At 40.8% G+C, this 21,236-nt stretch overlaps 3 protein-coding genes across 5 annotated transcripts; 1 reads left to right on the forward strand and 2 right to left on the reverse strand.

Moving 5' to 3' along the window:
• Positions 1–638: 638 nt before the first annotated feature.
• On the reverse strand, positions 639–3,397 carry LOC113163260 (ADP-ribosylation factor-like protein 4D). Its single transcript, XM_026361717.1, has 3 exons — positions 3,256–3,397; positions 1,778–2,451; positions 639–1,573 (listed from the first exon to the last, which is right to left on the reverse strand). The coding sequence occupies exons 2-3, from the start codon at positions 2,219–2,221 to the stop codon at positions 1,409–1,411; spliced, it is 609 nt and encodes a 202-aa protein (XP_026217502.1). The 5' UTR covers positions 2,222–2,451; positions 3,256–3,397; the 3' UTR covers positions 639–1,408.
• Positions 3,398–7,529: 4,132 nt separating this feature from the next.
• On the forward strand, positions 7,530–11,441 carry LOC117152900 (coiled-coil domain-containing protein 200-like). 2 transcript variants are annotated; one of them, XM_033326118.1, is made up of 5 exons: positions 7,530–7,632; positions 8,571–8,658; positions 9,370–9,436; positions 11,244–11,320; positions 11,397–11,441. In XM_033326118.1, the coding sequence occupies exons 2-5, from the start codon at positions 8,584–8,586 to the stop codon at positions 11,421–11,423; spliced, it is 246 nt and encodes an 81-aa protein (XP_033182009.1). In that variant the 5' UTR covers positions 7,530–7,632; positions 8,571–8,583; the 3' UTR covers positions 11,424–11,441. The 2 variants fall into 2 exon arrangements, with proteins under 2 accessions (XP_033182009.1, XP_033182010.1); XM_033326119.1 differs by having other exon boundaries at positions 11,247–11,320; positions 11,397–11,439.
• A 442-nt stretch (positions 11,442–11,883) lies between these two features.
• Positions 11,884–19,609, reverse strand: LOC113159656 (transmembrane protein 106B-like). Of its 2 annotated transcripts, none has more exons than XM_026356477.1 (8): positions 19,459–19,609; positions 17,303–17,503; positions 16,751–16,814; positions 16,501–16,654; positions 16,268–16,408; positions 16,137–16,180; positions 15,639–15,692; positions 11,884–12,887 (listed from the first exon to the last, which is right to left on the reverse strand). In XM_026356477.1, the coding sequence occupies exons 2-8, from the start codon at positions 17,499–17,501 to the stop codon at positions 12,767–12,769; spliced, it is 777 nt and encodes a 258-aa protein (XP_026212262.1). In that variant the 5' UTR covers positions 17,502–17,503; positions 19,459–19,609; the 3' UTR covers positions 11,884–12,766. The 2 variants fall into 2 exon arrangements, with proteins under 2 accessions (XP_026212262.1, XP_026212271.1); XM_026356486.1 differs by lacking the exon at positions 19,459–19,609 and adding an exon at positions 19,152–19,403.
• Between the last annotated feature and the right edge of the window lie 1,627 nt (positions 19,610–21,236).

The raw sequence follows: 21,236 nt of genomic DNA on the forward strand, positions 1-21,236 counted from the left end.
TCTACCACCACCATGCTTCACAGTAGAGATGATGTTAACAGGTGATGAATGTGAGCCTGGTGTTTTACAGACATAGTGTTTGGAGTTCTGCCCTAATAGGTTGAGACTCTTCTCCTCATGCTCTCAGAGTTATTTCAGGGTTCCTCCACCATAAAGATCTGACTGATGTTACCAAGATGTCTGTTCTGCTATCAGGCTCTTCCATCTCTGCAGAGGACATCTAAAGCATTGTTTGAGTGACTATTGGCCTCCTGGACACAAGTTCCTTCTTGTCCAGATACTCAAATTGGCTGGAGCACCAAGTCTACCTGGTGGTGGTTCCAGACTTCTCCCATTTCATAAGTTCACTGTGCAACAAAAAATGGTTTTGTAGTTTACAGAGAGATCTTAGGCTTGTTTTTCATCCTGACATGCAGTGTGATTCTAAACTATGTCCAATCAATTTAGTTTGCATCCTTCAATCAAATTCTAGACTCATCTCGTTTGTAAGTGAAAAATACTGTATAAATATAATTTGTCTCACCTCGTCTTATAACTATGTAACTCACATGAACACTGTGTCTATCTACACATTAGTGTCAGCTCAAGCTTCACAGAAGCACAAACACATGATAAAGAAACAAGTGTCCACAAAAGAATTTCAAAGTTGCTCAATAATTTATTCATTTGTTGACATTTTACAAAACAATATGTACACACTGTAAAAACTATTTCTTGTTTGAACTAACCCAGCAACATTCCACAAAACCTGAAATACACCAAACTGTGGCAAGCGCACTGCTTTGGTGAAGAGTGGTCAAAAAAAAATTATAATAATCTAAACTTACACAGCTGGATCGAGCAGCCTCAGAGTGACAGTGTGTGAACATCACTTGGTGGCAGGTCGTAGCTGTAGTCAAACACTGAACAATGACAGATGTCTTTTGATCAACAAAAGCGTTGCTTAATGCTGGGTGAGCATCATGCAACTAAAAAAACGATTTAGAATGAAATAGAACATTGAAAAATGTGTGAAACGAACAAAAACCAGGCTCAGGCCAGGCCAGCAGGTGTTGGCACTACGTGTTTTCACAAGCAGTGGAGCTAAATACTGTATCCTTCAATGTTGGAGTTAGTGAGTGCATCAAGGAGTGTTCATAGTATATTGCACTGTTTTTTTCCTTCTGTCCCTCTGGAGCGGGATGCGTCTCCCTCTGTTCTCATTCAAGGATAAGAGATCACTCAACAATCAATCCCAAATGTCTGGAGGACAAAATAAGCTTTTAAACATTGGGTACAGACTTCTCAGCCAAAGTTTGTCTCGTCTGAGCGAGCATTGTCTTTTCTCTGGTTTGCAATTGCAAAGGGAGTCGCAGACAGTTCCTCAGACAAATAGAGAGTCAGGGTGTAGCATCAATGATTGTCCGGTTCATCTCTTCTTCTTGCTGTGTCGGAGCATCTTCTTCCTTTTCACGATCATCTCGTAAAGCTTCTCCAGGCCAGGCTGCAGACCCTGGCCATCCAGCGCAGAGCAACCCTGCGTGTGGTGCAGCGTGGACGAGCTCAGTTCATGTATGGCCAGCACCTTCTCTACCTGAAACACACGAAATGAAGAAGGGATATAAATACAACTAATAAAAACTGAAATAAAACTAATTCATCTACGTAAGCATCATCGTTCAACACACTGAAAAGTGTGTTTATGTCATTAAACATCAGATGCGTTTTGTCAGGTATCTGACCAAAACCCAACAGACTGATCATGTAAACAAGAAAAGCAGAAGATTTGAATGTTTACCTCTGAAGCTGACATGGCTCCATCCAGGTCCTGTTTGTTTGCCAGAACCAGTAAGGGCACCCCCTGGTTCTCTGCTGACCGGGTGATCCTGTGGAGCTCCACCTTGGCCTCTTCCATGCGCTCCGTCTCTGCTGCATCCACCACAAACACCAGCCCATCTGTTCTCCTGGTATATGACTTCCAGAGGGGCCTCAGTTTCTCCTGACCGCCGACATCCCACACCTGGAACGTGGTGGTGTTGGTTTTGGAGTTCCCCATGGGCACTTTAATCCGCTCCATGTTGAATCCCTTGGTGGGGATGGTCTCAACAAACTCCCGCAGCTTGAGTCTGTAGAGCAGGGCCGTTTTCCCTGCAGAGTCCAAACCGATCACTACTACGTGTAATGACTGGAAGCTGGGAAGGAATGGGGTGTTGGGGGCAATTTCTGTTAACTGATTCCCCATGTTATGCCCTTTAACTGTAAAGTGGAATAGTCCTAAGTGTTTATATGACCAAATTATTTCCTTTTGTAGGTCCCACTTGTCCTTGTGCGTCACTAGATGCTTTGAAGATAGAAGACGGGACAATGAGGAGTCTGTTTGACTGAAGAATAGTTCACACCTAGCTCTGGTCTTGCTTCAAAGGCGAGTGGAGGACACTGGGGGGCAGAGCACCGGCTGCACTCACTGAGGACCTTGAGAGAAAAACAGGGATGGGGGAGGGAAACATAGGTCAGCTATTTTCCACAAAGGGACTGTAGATGTGCAGCTCTCTGTCTCACAACACGACAAAAACACTGTGATAAATCTAAGATACACTTTACAAAACCATACACGTAAGTTCAGTAACAGATGGATGGTGGTTTAAATGTATTTAGCATAACAATCATTTGCAATAAAAAAAACATTTTGAAATGATACACTAGACACAGCTAAACTGGCCATGTGTAATAAAAACATGGTTAGAAACAGCTTTCATCTCGACTCCTACTGTACAGAAAGAGAAGAATGAGTCGCTGTAACCGGGGCAGGAGTCAGCACAGTCAGCAGTAGAGCTGCTGCGCGAACTGTTTCTAGCTCAGTCCTGCACACGACTGGAAACACAGGGATCAAGAGGAGCCACCGAGTGCACAGAAAGCCTGCCTGCTGTAAGTTTAGATGAAGTCAGCTAATGCTAGGTGAAAATGTTCGTTAACATAACGCTTACGTTAGCCTGATAGCCAAACGGCTTCTGTTTGTAATAGCGCTTGAGCAAAAGAGCAAAAACAGATGGGAAGGTAGGAAAAAACACAACAGTTGCTCTCAGACATGTTCGTCTGAATATAGTATAAAGGTGTTAAGAGTTTTAAATGCACTGTATTTTCTCCTTCTCGCTGTTTTGAGGACACTGAAATCTTCTAGGACTGGTGTCGCTAACGTAACGATACAACTAAGTTAGCTTAAGTCAACAAACAAACCTTATTTGCATTTTTTGGTGTAAACTTATTCAAATATCTCACCTTCGAGCAATTTCACGCTAAATAACTTAGTCCACATTGTTGCAGTGCGACGAATTTCCCGATAAAAATCCCAATTTTGACGACAAAATAATTCCGATACGGTGGTTTTCAGCACCGCGGCTCGTCGCGCCGCTCCCGACTCTCCGGCGAAGACTGGCAGCAGGAGGGGAGGGGCTCCGGGATAAAGCTCTGCTGACGTAAGCGCAGTGGGAGTGGCCATGGAGTGTGAGAGTAGGCTCCTGGAGAATGGAGGAGAAAGGATGTCAACATTATTATTATTATTATTATTATTATTATTATTATTATTATTATTATTATTATTATTATTATTATTATTATTATTATAGTTAAAAGTTAAGTTAAAATGACCCATTATCCAGGTGAAGTCTTAAATCTATGAAGTGTAAGCAGCCAAACAAGTGTATTTAAAAACAATCTGTAACAATGCATAATATTTTTTAAAGATAATGTCATTTATTTTTTATATGAATAACCTGTGATGGTACAGGTAACTAAGAAACTTCTGCTTTTAGATATATCTAACAAATACCACACTTTCCCTGCAAAGTTCAGTGTAGAACAAAATAGAAATGCGGAGATAAATCACAGTGCTAATTTCAAATATGTCTTCATGACATATAAAAAACTGGATACCTATAAATGCAAAACTTAAATAAAATAATTAAAAGATTGTTAAATGTACACGCGCAGACTGTCTGGCGTAATCAAATCATGTTAGCTTGCCAGGTTTGAGAAATATATGCTGAATGAAGGACAGTTAGAAATCTCAGGTTAATCCAAGTCATGTAATTGGTTTTTGCTCCATTATTTTACTTTATTTAAAGATATATATATATTTAATTTGTGGCATTTTCTACTATAACATTGCTTAAATATAGCATAAATTTGTGCGCGACAGCAAGAAAATATTTTCACAGGGCATCATGCATGTCAGGTGACGTGTGTACACACATCTAACATTCTGTCAATGAATTTTAAAGGTCTCCATGCGAAAATTGTTTTTACACATTTGTACATTTTGATTTTGTTGCTAGATTGCCAACCCCACATTCGTGGCCATTATTAGACACTTGCAATTCATTTTTACACATTTGTAAACTTGCCTGAATTTGTAATTCAGGCAAGTATACATTTGTTTGCCTCCATACTTACTGCTCTAGACTAGATGTAGTTTATTACACTGACAAAAGTCAAAGCGATAGATCGAATATGATCAAACTGTTTGATGTACACAGTGTGGATATGCAGCCAAATTAGGTGGTAGCTCTGGTGGTAATTATAGACTGTGTGTGTGTGTGTAAGAGAGAGAGAGAGACAGAGAAAGAACCTATTAGGGACACTGTGAAACAGGAGAGATGGATTGATTATTCCATTGTCATCATATTGATTTCAGTAACTGATAAAAGTTAAGTCAAAATGAATTGTTCACTCTATGAACCAGCATTATTTAATGAAACTGTAAACATTAACTGGGGGTTGGCAATAGAAAGTGAAACTGAGTTTTTTCTGTATTTATTTTTTTAGGTTTAAATTAGAAAACTGTAAAACCCCCAGTTTGACTCTTATTCTGGTTTTGATCATATTCACAATATGGCCTTGTGCGTTTATTTGTGTGTAATACCTGTATACGCTGTTATAACAATATCTAATGTAGGTTTGAGACTATTGTCTGTAAGAATGTTGAGAAACCAGGTTTAGGTGTTTGCATGGCACAGTCCCCTGGTTTCTATTGCGGTACTTCAGGCAGAAGATCCAGTTTTCCAAAGTCTCATCCAGGTTCCTGAAACCAGGATATGGTGTTTACACATGCAAAACACCTCATTGGAAGTGTTGAAGTGTCCGTGGCCACTGAAACCCTGTAACAAACACTGTCCAACGACAACGTTTCTTGGGGATCAATGGTAGTTCTATTTGAAAATGAAAAATAGAAATAACAGGCAAACAACCTGACAATGGTAATCATTTGTCTTACTACTACTACAAACTACAAATTTGGAAATCTGTTCAGTAAGCTCCAGCTTAATATAGTCAAAAAAGACCAATGAAAGAAATGTTGAATGAGAACTGTATTGATTTGAAGAATTGGAACAAAACACAGCCCCTACCAAGAAATTGCAAAAAAAGAGAGTAAACATAATAATCATAATAACAAAAGCAATAGTGTGTCTTTACATTTGAGCTAAATATTGTAGATTAGCATTAAAAAGAGCTCTAACAGCCTACTGATAAAGGCCTGGCCACAGCTGCTCAGAGTGTTAACAGATCCTCATGGATCAGTGGGAGCCATCTATGACATAATGGGTCATTTGTATTGATTTGCATGATAGTTCTAGACTATTTCTTCTCCTGGCTGCTCATTATGATAATGATGTGGGAGTGTGCAAATGTGTGGGTGTGGGTGTGTGTGTGTGTGTGTGTGAGAGAGAGTGGAGGCCTATTGACTGACTGACTGGAGCCAGGCTGACTGACTGCTTGTTAAGGAAGTGTGGTGATGTGTGGCACTAATAAAAAGTAAAAAGGGTTTGGGAGGACACAGAACATAATCCTAAGAGACAGTCTGAGATAGAGAACATTTTGGATGACATATACAATGTAAACCCATCGCTGTGGCACTGTTTCATCCTGCTGTGGAAATTCAGATGGGTCCTGATTTGAATATCATGACAGCGCTGCCAGGTGATCTGTGGCTTCCACGTAAAACTGATTATATCAGCAACATGGAATCTTCCTTCGTGTGTGGTGGAGAGCCGAGCTGAATCGAAAAGGCTGTTATCAGCTGTGTCTGGTTTGAACAGCCGAAGAGGAGGACATGAGCGTACAGGCGCTGATTGTGCACACACACACACACACACACACACACACACACAAAGATGCTAAAAATGAAAGCTCACTGAGGTGTGAAGATTGGGAAATTGTCACTTCAGCAACTTTAACAAGCCTAATTGAATGTCTTCTGGAAACAGCCAATAGAAGGTTAGCTGTCTTAGGATCAGGACGTACAAAGCAAACAACATATCTAAGTCAAGGAGACTGACTTTAAAGTAAAGTGCTCTAGGAAGAGCTGTTTCAGTTTCATGGGCTATAAGAGCTAGATTTTTCTAGGGCTTAGTATCAGTAATTAACAAACAGTGACATTGTCTTAGGCAGCAGAGATTAATATGCAGACTATTCAATTACAACACGCCTGAAATGCTCTACACATTATGAACCACACTAAACTACAGAGAGCTGCTGCATAGTAAAGTTCAGGATAGAGACAGTAGCTCTCAAACCGTTTCAGAACACGGCTCCAGGTTCAACAACACAGAGAATGAGATGTTCTTGTGTCAATTATCAAGACTGATGTCACAGACTGAAGTCTTCTGATCCCAGGACAGTCTGCCACCAAGGCCTTGATCCTCATTACATGAGTCAGTAGCACACTCTGTTGTCTGCAGGAGGAACAGCAGCACCTGACGATATATAAGGTAAAGTTAACTTATAAACAGTTGACATAAATTTCTATGTTTCTCTATTTTGGTTTGTGTGACTTATTTCTCTTTTTGATGATGATGTGATCAACGTTAGGGTGTTTTTCAGGTGTTGCCACAGGGTTGTGTCATAAAGCAAGGTTTTCTTATTTTCTGGATTTTTATTTTCTATTTGTAAAGCAGGATCAAAGAACTAAGTTACCATGGAAACTTAAACCATCCCGAGAGGGATGAAAGAGAGTTTTCCACTTGCCCTCAGCCTGTTAAATCCAGTACCACCTCCAAAAGTAGTACTAAACCAAGTTCCAAGAACTTGCACAGGGAGTAGGGTAGGTGCTTTTCAAGCTGTCTCTTGTGACTGGTTCGCCAGACCGACAGCATGTTCTCTTTGTGACGGCTGAAATGTGACAGCACCATGCAGCATCAGTGTCATGTTACTTGCTACCTCCTCCAAATGACATGAACTGACATCTCGATTTGTCACACCTCCAAGAATGAAGATGGTGTTGGTTAATATTGTGAGCTGACTGGCTGATGAGGGACTATGACCAAAAAAATGCCCCATCGATCAAACAGGGCGTTCTGCTGGAGGTTCAGTAGTTACTGTATGGAAAACGGGTACAAACAAACAGCCACACAGAGAAACACACAGACAGTGGGTGGGCTCCATTGTTCGAGAAGCCACAGGAGGTGATGAGCATGATACATCCACTTTACTGGAGCTCTCTGTTTCTCAGCTACAGCAGCAGCACAGGAGAGCGTTAGTTAGTTGCCTGGAAACCTCACATTAACAAGGTCAGGGATAGGAGCCAGGTAAGAGTGTGACACCTCGGCCCGTCCCAGTCCTCCGCTGAGGCTGCTGCTGCTACTGCTGCCTGACTCTGAGGTGGGTAAACACTCTTATTTGCTTGCTTATCACGTCTCTGTCCACCGTGCTCAGCTGCACTTGCTACTGTAATGGTTTTACAAAAGACACAATACATGCCTGAATCACTTCGTGTTTATTCAGACATGAAGGTTGATGTGGCTTTTTGAACGTTACACAGCGTCATATAATAATTGTAAGTCAGTGCAGATTATAGGTATGCATGCAACAAATGAACAAAATCTGTCAAATCAGCAGGTAAGTTTGAGAAGTGACCGTTGTACAGTAGTACGAGGGAGAGACATCAGTAATGAGAGTAGCTGACGGCACTGGTTGGAAGTTAGAATGTATCCGATAACTCTATTGTCAGATCAAGTTTCCATAATGGAGACGAGTTAGAGAGGACAACATGTGAAAGCTCGTTATAATGTTACTCAGGGCAGAAATCCTTAAATGTAATGGTCTGATGCTGCTCTTGGTTCAACCAGCCACTATCATCCCACTAACATTTGAGTCAAACTGTAATTTACCACCTGCTCGTCTCTGGAGACCGTGTTGGACACGCTGCTGTGACCTTCCCAAAGGTTCCAAACCTCCTGCAGGTGGATTAGCATGCTCATGTGCTACCTGCATGCAAATTAAAGGAATAGTTCAATATTTTGGGGAACTACTGTACACTTAATCATGCTCTTTAGATGAGTAGATCAGTACTCCCATCTGATTGCTTAATGTGATCGTCACAACTTAATAACAACTTGTCCTCCTACTTTAAGGCCCATACAGGTCATTTGTCATTGGAGGCTGTTGTAACATTTATTTTCACCCTAAACAGTCAGAAAGTGATGAACAACAACTGTCCATAAAGGCGATTTGGTTGAGATTACCTGAATGCACTAATAAACTGCTGCCATGTCCTTCTATAGTGAACACTGACTCACTCGTTCACGTGTCTCCTACAGCTCCTAAATCAGGATGTCTGCTATGCACTGGGAGGCCAGACGACGTCAGAGCGCTCTGGACCGCAGGATGGCCCGAGACAAACAACAGGTAAATAACACTAGTTCTTCTCTTCATGTCTTCTGGACATGAAATACAGCTTTCACGTGATTGCGTCTGTAATAATAATGCAGGAGTAATTACAGTAGTATACACAGTAGTAGACACACTAGCCTTAAATCCTAAAATAAAATTCCCTTATAAGCCTTTCTAATATTGCTGTATTGTTTACATCTGGTGGGTGTTTGTATCATTTCCAGTATGTGGTGAATTAGTGAACAACATTACAGCAAGGCTGCATTAAGAACTGGACCTTAACTGAGATATGACATTCTGTCTGCGCTACTTTATTATTAAATAGCGACAGGGTGGGTTGGAAACTAAGAAGCAGGGATGCGTGACCCCCCCCCAGGCTGGGGTCAAACCTGCTTCCTGTATGAATCGAACAGCATGTATCCTGTTGCCCTTTCCAGGATGCATTCGGAGACAGACACAAACACATGCAGGTTTTCATTTGGATTTAATTGTTGTACTTTTTATTATCTGAACTAGTAGAAATAACTGAATAGGTGAACACTCACACAATTCCACTGTGCACCATTAAAAGTAGTGACATTATGTCAGGCCTGCTATCAAAGCCTAGTAGTGTGCAACACAGGGGGTCAGAGGACACACTGTCCATGCAGAGCCATTCTGCTTATGTTCACTAACGTCTTCTCCACAGCTTTCCCAGTTTATTTCAGTTTACCTTTCTCTTTACAGCTGCTGCAGAGCAGTCCTGAACCCACCCAGCATGCAACCGAATCAAACACAACACAGCAACAAACAGGTATCATTACGCTTAATGTGGACATATTAACAAGAAGGTAAGACAAATTCTAAAAGCTGATCAAGTGAGAAGCTGATTGTCATCAGCCTAACGTAATGTAACATGAAGCCATTATCCCAGGGCTGTGGATGAATGGAGTTTGGAGTATCACACAAGGTTAAAATAGGTTTTATACATGTATGCAAATGTAGCCCGTATCTAAATGAAAAATATAACACAGTTTGCTCTGCTGGATATCAGCACAAACATTTCTCTTACACACATCACAGTCATAGAATCTGTGTTTTCACACATTTGAACCAACAAAGACACAACTGTTATTCTGCATTCAACAGGATTAATTACAGTTGACGCAGGTCAACTGTACGCACCGTGCACGCTCTAACACAGGATAACAGTGTCTTTGTTTGTTCTATTTCTGCTGCATGATTACCTACAGCACGTGATATCTGAAGGTCTGGTCTTATCAGTGAAGTCAGACTCAGAACACAAACAGTGCTCACACAACATTTGCATATTACACACACATTATCTTGACGTACCATAACTTCCTGCCGACTTGCCCTAATCTAAACCGAACCTAACCCTAACCCAAGTCATCCGCTACCTCGTGTGATGCAACTGATTCATTCATAACTGTGCGTACGCTTTGTGTTTACACACTATGATACTGAATATATGCTGAAAATAAACATTTGTTCTCAGTCACTTAAATGGGCACTCACTCAGTTTTTCATGTCAGAGTTACTGGAGTTGCTGGAGTGGTGCATGCCTCTTACCTGCAGCGTCCCTGGTTCAAATGTGGCTGGGGACTTTTATTGCGTGACTCTTGTCCCATGTTTGCTGTCCACCTCCCTGCTAGACCCAACAAACAGAGGCGAGGTGTTGCACCCTACCAGACCTCCTCTCAATACATTTGTCAAGCTTGTCACTGGCACCTTTGTTAAAACTAAATGAAAGGAGGCCACTGTTTGCTGTTTTATGTATGTCATAAAGCTTGGTTGAATTTTAAGTAGTCTGACTGCTTGCAACAACTCCCAGCCCAGACCATAGGCCTTAGTGCAATTTGAACCCATCTCACAAAAGTCTTAATCACACACTGGCACACAGAGCAGACAGGCCGTCATGGTCCGAAGTGTTCTCATTAGACAGAGGGCTGCTGAATGTTTCATGAAGGGCCACACACGCCGCTCCACATCGCATCTCACATATCACAATATCACGGAGCACAGATTTCCTGCTTTGTTGGCAGTGGAGGCATCTTCAACAGGACAGATGAGAGTGAAGTGTAAAGGATAAATTCAGCTATCATCTTTCCTGTGCCTGTCAACTATGGTCTAGTGGTTAGGATTCACAGGTGACCTGGGTTTGACTCCTGGGAGGGGTAATAATTTAGGATTGACGTCACATAGGGAGCACACTGTTGATTTAGAGCTGAGCATGAATACATGTGGAGCTTCTACCTGTCTCTGCTGTTTAAAAAAAAACTACTAGTGCCAACAAGACTCCAGGAAGTTACTTCACGTCCCATTAAGAAACAGTTGTGTCAGCTCCACCGCGCCCATTAAACCACAGTGTGTCATGTTACACTTAGTCTAGCTTTAAACAAGATATCACATGGTGGGCAGAGAACTTTATAGGTGCTGCTGGGTGATTTGTGTTACCTTTGGACAGAGCGTGTTTTGTCTTTTGTCAGCTGTGTGTGAGGCAGCCTTAAACATGTGGCGTCTAAAGGATGCACAAGCCAGAGTTTCTCTAACACACAGTGAGTGACGCTAAGCATGTGTTCTGTCTGTCGTGTTTTCAGCAGGTCAGTGTCCCCACTGTAAAAACGACCTGACGACACCTGTCCATCACAGTGCCAGGGTCCCCAACAGATACTCAGTAGGTATCAGCACAAAATGCCCTATGTCTTTTTTTTTTTTTTTTTTTCTGACAGTAACACCTGTTTGTCTTTCAGTCTTTGCAGTACAAGCAGCAGTGGTGAAGGAGCTGAAGATTACAGGACCATGTTGGGAAGTTAATAAAAAGAACATCCGTATTGAAAGTTGTCAAACCCACATTACAGTGAGATGAATGTAATAAACGCATTTGATTTATCTCTACACTAAACCGAGCTCACACCATGTGAGGAGGTTGACCCCATTTCATTTGTTTATAGTTTATCATTTTAAGTCACCTAACACACACTCAGCATGTTTGGTTATTAACTCTCTGTGTGGCACAATGAGGCCACCTACTGACTAAAGAAGGTCACAACATCACAAACATCCAGTCATGGAGAACTACCTGCTAATTTACAGAACTCCTTCACTTCTATGGAAAGAAATTCCTCTCATTAATAGTAACACATGAGCTTTCTCCCGTTTACAAATACAATTTAGATTAGCAAAGTGTAAAAACAATTCTCTGTGCACAGTTAATCAGTCAAACCAGTGGGAACTAAGAGGAGTTACAGAGTTCATTTTTTATTGGTTTGTGATGACCAACACTTTCACACAGTACATCATCATCATCTGATCCATTGTTAATATACATATACTGACCATTGAGGCGTTACATTTGTGTTTAAACATGTCTGTTTTACTGCGGAGTGGAGACAGTCGTGTGGATTAGACTAATATCAGAGAAGTGTATGACATATGGAACGCTCAGAAGGAATCAGTGTGCCACTGCTGCTATGTGACAGCTGTGGTATCATTTTTATAAAGCTGCAGAATTTCTCAACTTATATGTGGACACTGACAAAATTATAGTGCAATTTTCATTTAGGCAACACTTGTGACAGATAATCCCATCTATTAGAATAAATTTTCACTTCTTGTTTTGTAAAAAAAAAAAAAAAAAAACATACAAAATACTGTGAAGTACAATTTAACACAATTACACATACAAAAGTTGGCTTACTACAGCAACACAATCACATTTTTATGTCAATAAACTTAAAATTACTAGAGTAGTGAACAAATTTAGACACAGCGGCGGGATTCTGACTCCATTTTTCATTCTGTCTTACAGTACCAACACCAACTCAATGCAAAAGCTTTTTTCTGGGTTTCCTCCACTGTACAATTCATGCTTTGGAACAGAGCATTTCTTCCATCCTTTATTAATGCACATTTAATGTAAAGAGGGTTGGAGGAGTCCATAAAGATGTTTTCACACCTGTACTGTAGTTCAGTTCATTTAAGACCAAGGAGAAAACCCATACCCCATCCATCCATGTATCATGTTATATCTTACTGAACATTTTAGTGAAACTATTCAAGCCAACATGTCCCACAGTATGTCCAAAGCAATTCATCTGCTCCTCTATCTGCCATCCATCCATCAGGGAGGTGGGGGTTGCATACTGTGTGCTATGGTGCTGTTTGTACCACAGTCGATGTACTCGTACGTCTCCAGGGAGAGCTGCTCGTAGTGGGCCATGTAATAAACTGTCATTGACATCCTGCAGCAAAACCAAGACAAAACATGAAACAAGTAGGAAACTAGATAATGCTAAAAAGGTTGCTATGATACACAGGGCCAACCAACTCTTCTGAAGCTCACCAACTAGCATGTGTTGTCTAATATAATAGATTCACAAATGTAAATGTAGCATTAACAGATTGTGGTTTCATGGTGCAGATATTTTGTTTGGTGAACAACAGTTAATCCATCCACCAAGTCTTATCACAGTGAGGTTACCAGGTTTGGTACCACTGGTTCTGTGCTCACCAACTGTATCTTATGTGGCCTTGGTTTCTGTTGCCAGCTACAATGAGTAACCTACAACTTATGTTGTCTTAGGACCACTTGCACATACTGACTTGTAAATAATGTCTATAGTTTCAGCTGAGAATTTACTTTACATCTATTAACACAACTTCATCTGCATATTACACACTGTGAAAAAAGTAAAAAAGTCACCACCTGGATTTAACTTAGTAAATAGATCAGTCTCCCATTGGATAAATACTTCATGGATGATTATGTTTCAGCTGGCACCAAGTTATTTAACTCAAACTGATGCAGTGAGTAGCTTTTCATTTCTTACACAACCATGTCAAAAGACACATCCTGTGGTCGTGGAAAAAATGTTATTCTGTTTTGGAAGGGTCAAATTTCAAATTATTGACATGAATCAAGCAAAGAAAACATCTAGGAGATGATGAAACTAATAAAACTAGGTTAAGAACTGTCCAATATAAGAAGGTCGTGTGGTCTGATGATTCCACATTTACCCTGTTCCACATTGATGGGCACATCAGGGTAAGAAGAGAGGCGGATGAAGTGATGCACCCATCATGTCTAGTGCCTACTGTACCAGCCTGTGGGGGCAGTGCTATGATCTGGGGTTGTTGCAGTTGGTCAGGTCTAGGTTCAGCAACGTTAGGTGTCCAAAGAATGAGGTCAGCTGACTACCTGAATATACTGAATGAACAGGGTATTACATCAGTGGATTTATTCTTCCCTGGTGGTGCAGGCATATTCTAAGATGATGCCAGGATTCCTCGGGCTCAAAATCGTTGCACTTAATGCAATTCTGTACGGGAATAAATGGTGTTATACATTTCAGAAGCTTATTGAAATGATGCCATGGGGAATGCATGCAGTAATCAAAGCTAAAGACGGTCCAATGAAATATTAGAGTGTGCAACTTTTTTTTGGACAGGCAGTATGTCCCATCTTTTTTTCCATAATACTTTCACATGTATATTATGTTCATAGAAATGCAATGTATAATATATTATGTCCATAGTACGTCCACTTGTACATTATGACCTTAATAGTGCTTATCGTAGACACATATATTCTGCACTTTACTGCTTATTGCACTTCTGGTTAGATGCTAAACTGCATTTTGTTGCCTTGTTCTTGTACATGTGTTATGACAACAAAGTTTAATCTAATCTCATCTAATCTAATCAGCTGAAATGGTTTTACTGAAGGCATTGAGTAGCTAAGTTGGGCGAAGTGTCCAGTCTGATTTTGGCATTACCTGAATTATATCTGACTTCTTTTTTGTCCTCAAAGCAGCCATTTTCAATTTCAATTGAAAACTGTAGGAACAAAACTCTTCACCAATATCACAGCATTTAAAGTCCCTTTTAGTCTTTGTTAAGCTAGTCAGGATGTGGTTCGCCTCCAGTTCTGTACATGAGGCTTACAGAAGAAGAATATCTACTATATGTTCTCATCTTACTCTCAGAAAGAAAGAAAATGCTACATTTTCCCAAAATGTTACCTTATCTGTGGACTTAATTGTTTGGCAAGTTATAATATTCACCACAACATTTTACCAAATTGTATCCAAATATTGTCTTTATGCAAAAAAACATCACTGTTGTCGAAAACAGACACCTTAATGAACACCACGCTGTTGCACTGGCCAACGAGTTCCTTCATCAAAAGCTAAAGTGGAGAGCTGTTTTAGGTAATCATAGAACCTTTTTCCTTTTCTGTCCTGGATCTTACATGAAGTTGTTTGGGGTTAAATCTTTTCCCTTTGTCTAAAATCCATGTCCAAGGTACTGTTTAATCTGTTCATCAGGGGCCAGAGGTCACCAGAAACACTGGAAGTGACTATTCCTATGTGCTGTTGTCTTAGTCTCTCAGCACTGAAAATAGTGAAACCAGTGAATAATGAATGTGACTGGATAACCTGTGTTTATTGAACTTGTAGGGTAATTCAGTCCAGTGATTTATACTTCTTAATACTAGACTTAATACTGTATCATTTAAACAAGATAAGATTACATTGCTCTCAATGAGCCAGAAGGTCAGACTGAGATTTTCAAATAGCTACACAAATATCCCATATTTTTTCATTTTCACTAAACAGTAACAAACTGTGACACACCAAGCCGACATTAGACCATCAGTGTCAATCTGTAGAGGTAGTTTTTGCAGTGTGTTGCACACCAGTGGCATTAATGGACCCCTAGTTAGCAGCTTTGCAGCTGATTCAGCATGTTAAACTGAGAAAGATATAACTCTTCTCTCATTCAAAATGGCAGCCTGGAATGAGGAAAACTGAAACCGTCTGTGGTGAGCAAGAGTGCTGTGAAAATGGTAATAAATGCTGTGGTCTGCATACACACTCCTAGGCCTTCCACTTTCCTTTCCCCTTGACAAATACAACCTGCTGATATGAGAGCTATTTCTTCTCACACAATTCATGTTCACTTAACTTTACTGAACACGGTATCATACTTACTGTAGGTGAACATACAGAATGTGGACATTTATGGAAGGTTTCTTACAGTAGTCACTGCAGAGCAAAAGAGCAAACACTGCTAATCAGTAATAGTTTCAGAGAAGCACAGTATTTATGCAGCAGCAACAATAACAGATACATGTTTCAGACATTTTGACAAACAACAGATCTTAAAGAATGTCAGCTTGTCTAACAGGTTCTATCTGTGTTTAAATACAGACTGGCAAAAAGTCAAAAGTAAAACTCTCAAGTCAAATATTTCTTTTACTTTGATCAAGTTAATGCCAGCTGTCGGTGTATCAGAATGTGAGTTAAAGGTGCAATGTGAAGCTTATACCAAAATGAACTGTAAAGGCCAGTTAGTTACAGGAAATAACTATATATTAATTATAAATAACATTTAATAGTTAAAGAGGCTCTGAATGAAATCTATAGTGCTTGGTGAATTTTACTGTCCTCTGTCTATTGAATTAACTGTTGGTAATGCTGACAACTTACCCCAGGCCGGGATCTGTCAGTTTGATAGGGATCATGAAGGAGTACTGCAAAGAAATAGAGACAGAAGAAGTCATTCACTCCTCCTCCTGAATACTAGTTCCATTATCTGTTCCTGTGAGTTGTGTTCTCACCATTTCAGTGGACAGAGGTTTGACAGAGGTGACGTTCTTAACAGACACGGTTCCCACCACTGTTTTAAAGTTGAGGGCCTGTACTGTCAGATTATAGGCCTGCACTGCCACAAAGTTGTTGTTGGTGATGTTCAGCACATTCTACAGAGAAGAAAAGTGGTGAGTGAACGAATAGCGTCATGTGTTCTCTGTCAAACCATTTTTCTCCCCTCCTTCCCTCTGTCTCTACCCACTGTAATGTTGATGTGGACAGCATCGTCAGAGAAGTGAACATAGGATGACTTGACCTCTACTGGAGAGAGAATGACAGTGCGAGGAAACAGGAAGAACAACACCAGGGCGCTGGCCACGAGGCACACACCAACAGACACAGCAACATACAGCTTCCTGAGAAGGGAGGCGACACCAGTTCATGGTTTTAATTTTCAAAACAATAAATAACTTTTCAAATTTGATTGAAGTGTTCAGTATTTGCTGCCTCACGTGTGTCTGGGTTTCAGCCTCTGGTCATTGCAGGGGATGACAGCCACCAACTTGCTCTCCTGGCCTGTATCACACATGGAACATGGTTTGATAATGGTGATGAACAGAGCACTTTTACTCTTGTAAGAGGTTGGATCTTCTCATTTTGTGTTTTAGTGCATATTACCTACTGTATACACTGATCTTATACACTTTCAACACATCAATTTCAAAAAGTGTTCACCTGCTGCCTAATATATGCCACCCCATGACAGGTGCCATTAATAAGATAATCAAAGCTTTTCACTTCACCTGTCAGGGGTTTTAATGTTGTGACTAACTGTACAATTTTTGTCGACAGTTCTTCAAAGGTCTGACTCAGGGCAAGTCCAGAAAATGCCAAGCAGCAGGTAGCTAACCATCAATCACACCTGTCAATCAGCAGCCATCTAAGCCTTAAAACTAAAAATCTTCTTATAGTAGCAACAAAATTATCACCCTAATTATCACCCATATGTTTTTTTAGAAGGTTTGAATTAAGTGAGTTCTGAGTTAGATGTTCATGTTCACTACCTCTTGGGATACGTCCAGTCCCCTGGCAAGTTGGACAGTGAACCGTCCCTCCGGAGCTCTGTCTTCTGTTGGAGCTCCACTTCTTGATGCCATCCTCCTCAATCATACGCTGTTTGTCATCTTGACCACTCTCACTCTCACTCTGCTGTAATCCCGACTCTCCAGTGTCACCATCACACTTGCTGGGAACGGCCCCCATACCTGAAAAAAAAAAAAGAACAATATGTTAGCAACTAGCTACCTGCAAAACCTAAATGAACTATTAGGCAGGGAAAGTCTTAAGTCAGAATATTTAGTGGGAAAATAGTAACTTTTGACAGTAAATTTGTAATATCAGCATATATTACAAAGTGTAAGGTAGAGTATTTAGTTCACACACTGTGGACTGTCAATATATACCGGCTTCAGAATGTCTGCTTTATACTTGATGGATTTTGTGATAGAATTAATTTAAATGGAATAAAATGTCATTTCCACCCATCCATATACACTTAGTAACCAATATTGAGTTTGCTAATTAATGAATAAAAATTCAAGAAAAGTGACTTTTCTTACAATTGTTTAAATGATGACTTCACAGTTATAGTTTTTTCGTATAATAGTTATATTGGAAACGAAATCTTGACTCTTCTACTAGTATTATTTGTTTCTCCTACAAAACGAGGACTATAATGACCTTTGACAACCTCAATTCTAACAAAACTGCAAGCATTGCAAGATAGACTGACCTGAAATACGCAAACCTAACAATACTTGTGTCTTTGAAGAAACAGGTTAGGATTGCTTAGTTTTTTGAGGGGGGGCAATTTTGTGGGTCAAATATAAATAGCAAATATTGTATTTAAATAGAAAAATCAAGTAAGTTAAGTAAATAAAAGAGTATCTTTACATCCTGGTATATTTTGAATGATTACGTGTTGTGCTAACTTCGACTTAGTATTATAGAAGCAGGTTATAGAGAAGGGAAACTCACACAATCAACATCCAGTATATCAGAGTAAGCAGTAGCAGCTCCTACAGCATCCCCAGTAAACATGAAAACTCCGATCAAGGAGTTTTTACCCAAAGTAAATGACAGATTGATCCTGGCAACACTAAAGGGAAATATATCAGGTTGAAACATACTTTTCTTAACAATCACAGAGGTGGCACTAGATCACTATAATCCATGTGAGGGGTCCAGAGATGACTGAAATGGACCCACCTGCTACTGGCATGACTGAGGGTGATGCATTGTCAGGTAGTGCAAATGACATGGGGCTGACATGGAAACCTGAGGTTGGATGGTTTCAACCTGGGCTGAGAGGCTGATTTCCCTCTTCCTCTCCAACAGATGCCCACAAGGCCTCTTCCTCATTTCCTCCTTAAGCCACAACAGTGGCCACCGCGGCAGTGTCCTTCCGTCGTGGCCACACTGCTGGAGGCCAGGTGGTGTGTGTGGGAGTGGAAGAGGGTTCATGAGCCCAGAGGGAAACATTAGAAAGCCGTGTCTCAGCCTGGCTTCACGGCGGGTCAGCAACACGACTCCATTACTTATCACCGGGAAAGTCAGCTCCCAACTCTTTATCTAGCTGTATCTAGACAGTCAAACATACGGGGCTGTAGCTCTGTAACAGCTATTTACTTTACCATAGCAATGTGAAGTTATTGCAGTGTCATTAAACTCTTGTCATTCGTTATCTTATATTATCACAGTCGAGACGGAAGACGGAGGAAATTAACCCGCAAGAAGAGCAAGAACTACGCACTTTGCTTTTTGTCGTGCACATTTACCGTAACAACAACAACAACAACAACAGCTACAGTAGCGTTAGCTTTAACGAACACAGGAAGACAAAGTTCACACTACCTGCGGGACAGGTGTGCTGTTCTCAGCAGCGGCCACAAGATAAAATGTGCCTCTGAAGAGCGATTTGTCGGTGTTTTTTAACCCCAAGTGCGCAGCGAGCAGAAACAAGCAGCTCTGTCAGACATGTCGTGCTCTGGTCGCTCGGGAGTCCCGCCCTCAGGATGGTGCTCCGCTTCGACTGATATCTGCCCCGACAGCTGACAGCTGACAGCTAACAGCTAACAGCTAACAGCTAACAGCTGACAGCTAACAGCTGACAGCTAACAGCTAACAGCTAACAGCTAACAGCTAACAGCTGACAGCTTACCTGAGAGCTGGGTTCACTGTTTCCAGGCTGGCTGCGTCTTCATTTCCTCTTTCGCTCCGTGTACTTGTTCGCTCAGCTGACGAAGACGAACTCACGTCGACAGACGTCGTGACCCCTCCACACGGAACTCAACCGACCGACCACTTCCTGAGAGGACTTTCAAAGTAAAGCTGTCATCAAAATGTCACTTTTTGTTACAGAGACAAGAATGAGATGAAGGCGTTTACAGTGTTTATTATCACGGGGAAAGGTAAATAAAAAAATAAATAATAAAGATTCACTCAATCTTTTACTTAGAAATGGAAAATATCACCGGCTTTTAAAGGATTGAGTGTGTCTTTTTTTAATCTAGACCTCCTTAACAGGTCACATGCTCCCTTCTCCAACCTTTGGACCCCCACGAATTGACTTATCAGACACACAGATTTGAACTGGTCAGGTGGTTTGTTAATGATTTCATTTTTTAAAAATATACTAACCCACTAGGAGATTAGGTATGTAGGGCTTGGAAAATATGTTGTGGTTTTGTCTTGCCCCAGTCCCCACTCCACTATCTTCCGACTAACACATTTAATCATACTTACACCAATCATGTCCTAAAGACTTCAGTGATGGTGCATTATATGACGAGTACTAAAGAGGAAAAGGAAGACCGTATCTGTCAAGTTGTCCAGTTCATCAGCTATTATAAGATTACTGCTAATAAGGAGTTACAGCTTATTACAGGATGGTGCACATGCAATGATATTTAGTCACTTGGAACTGATGGAGCAACTGTTTCTGCTCAGATTTGCTGCACATAACTATTTGTTACGTGTAGCGATTTGTTTGTCTGCAGACTGATAGATATCACCGGTGAACAGCTGACATGTTATCGCACAGTTATTATATATTATTTTAACTACCCTGCCTACACTGCTCAAAAAATCAAAGGAGCACTTTGAAAACACATCAGTTCCCAGTGGAAATAAATCATACCAGACATCTGATACTGGTCGGGGTAATGTGTTAGGAATGAAAGGAGGAAACATTTTTTGATGGAAATGAAAATCATCAAACTACAGAGGGCTGAATTCAAAGATAACTTGAAAACCAAAGTGAAAATGATGCAGCAGGTTCGTCCGTTCTGAGGAAATTTTATTCCAGCAACTCGAAATGGATGGTGTCCTGCGGTATCTCCTCCTAGATCTGGACCAGGGCATCACTACACTCCTGGACAGTCTGAAGTGCCACCCGGTGGCATTGGATGGACCAAAACATTATGTCCCAGAGGTGTTCTGTTGGATTTAGGTCAGGAGAGCATGAGGGCAAGTCAATGGAATCAATTCCTTCATCCTAAAGGAACTTCCTGCATATTGTCACCACATGAGGTCGGGCATTGTTGTGAACCAGGAGGAACCCAGGACCCACTGCCCCAGCATAGGGACAATAACTGCTTGTCTCCTGGTTTTCTGATTGAAAAGTGTTCCTTTTATCTTGTTCAGCAGTGGTATCGATGCTGGCTGGTCTGTCTTCGGTACTAGCAAACACACAAAATAAGCTTTTAGTTTAGCACAAAATTGTACATACCGTGCGTACAATGACAGTACTGAATTCACGGTCATAGACACACGTGTTGTAGTAATGTTTTTAAACAGGACTTTTGTGACCTGAGTCAACCATATTCCTCGCATGATACAGACCTATTAATTAAGGGTTTTGACGTTTTGTTCTGGATAAGGCGTGCTTTATTAGAGGAATGACCAGAGATATTGTACCATTTTCCAGTAGCAAGTTTG

The sequence above is a fragment of the Anabas testudineus genome, chromosome 8 (genome assembly GCF_900324465.2).
Source record: "Anabas testudineus chromosome 8, fAnaTes1.2, whole genome shotgun sequence".
Classification (NCBI taxonomy): domain Eukaryota; kingdom Metazoa; phylum Chordata; class Actinopteri; order Anabantiformes; family Anabantidae; genus Anabas; species Anabas testudineus.

Excerpts from the sequence above, each read along its gene's own strand:
- LOC113163260 (XM_026361717.1), bottom strand. The coding sequence starts at position 2,221 with ATGGGGAATCAGTTAACAGAAATTGCCCCCAACACCCCATTCCTTCCC. Across the intron at positions 1,574-1,777 it reads GAGCCATGTCAGCTTCAGAG|GTAGAGAAGGTGCTGGCCAT; the intron begins GTAAACATTCAA and ends CGTGTGTTTCAG.
- LOC117152900 (XM_033326118.1), top strand. The coding sequence starts at position 8,584 with ATGTCTGCTATGCACTGGGAGGCCAGACGACGTCAGAGCGCTCTGGAC. Across the intron at positions 8,659-9,369 it reads TGGCCCGAGACAAACAACAG|CTGCTGCAGAGCAGTCCTGA; the intron begins GTAAATAACACT and ends TTCTCTTTACAG. Across the intron at positions 9,437-11,243 it reads CACAACACAGCAACAAACAG|CAGGTCAGTGTCCCCACTGT; the intron begins GTATCATTACGC and ends TCGTGTTTTCAG.
- LOC113159656 (XM_026356477.1), bottom strand. The coding sequence starts at position 17,501 with ATGGGGGCCGTTCCCAGCAAGTGTGATGGTGACACTGGAGAGTCGGGA. Across the intron at positions 16,815-17,302 it reads GACTGGACGTATCCCAAGAG|GCCAGGAGAGCAAGTTGGTG; the intron begins GTAGTGAACATG and ends TGTGTGATACAG. Across the intron at positions 16,181-16,267 it reads AACCTCTGTCCACTGAAATG|TACTCCTTCATGATCCCTAT; the intron begins GTGAGAACACAA and ends ATTTCTTTGCAG.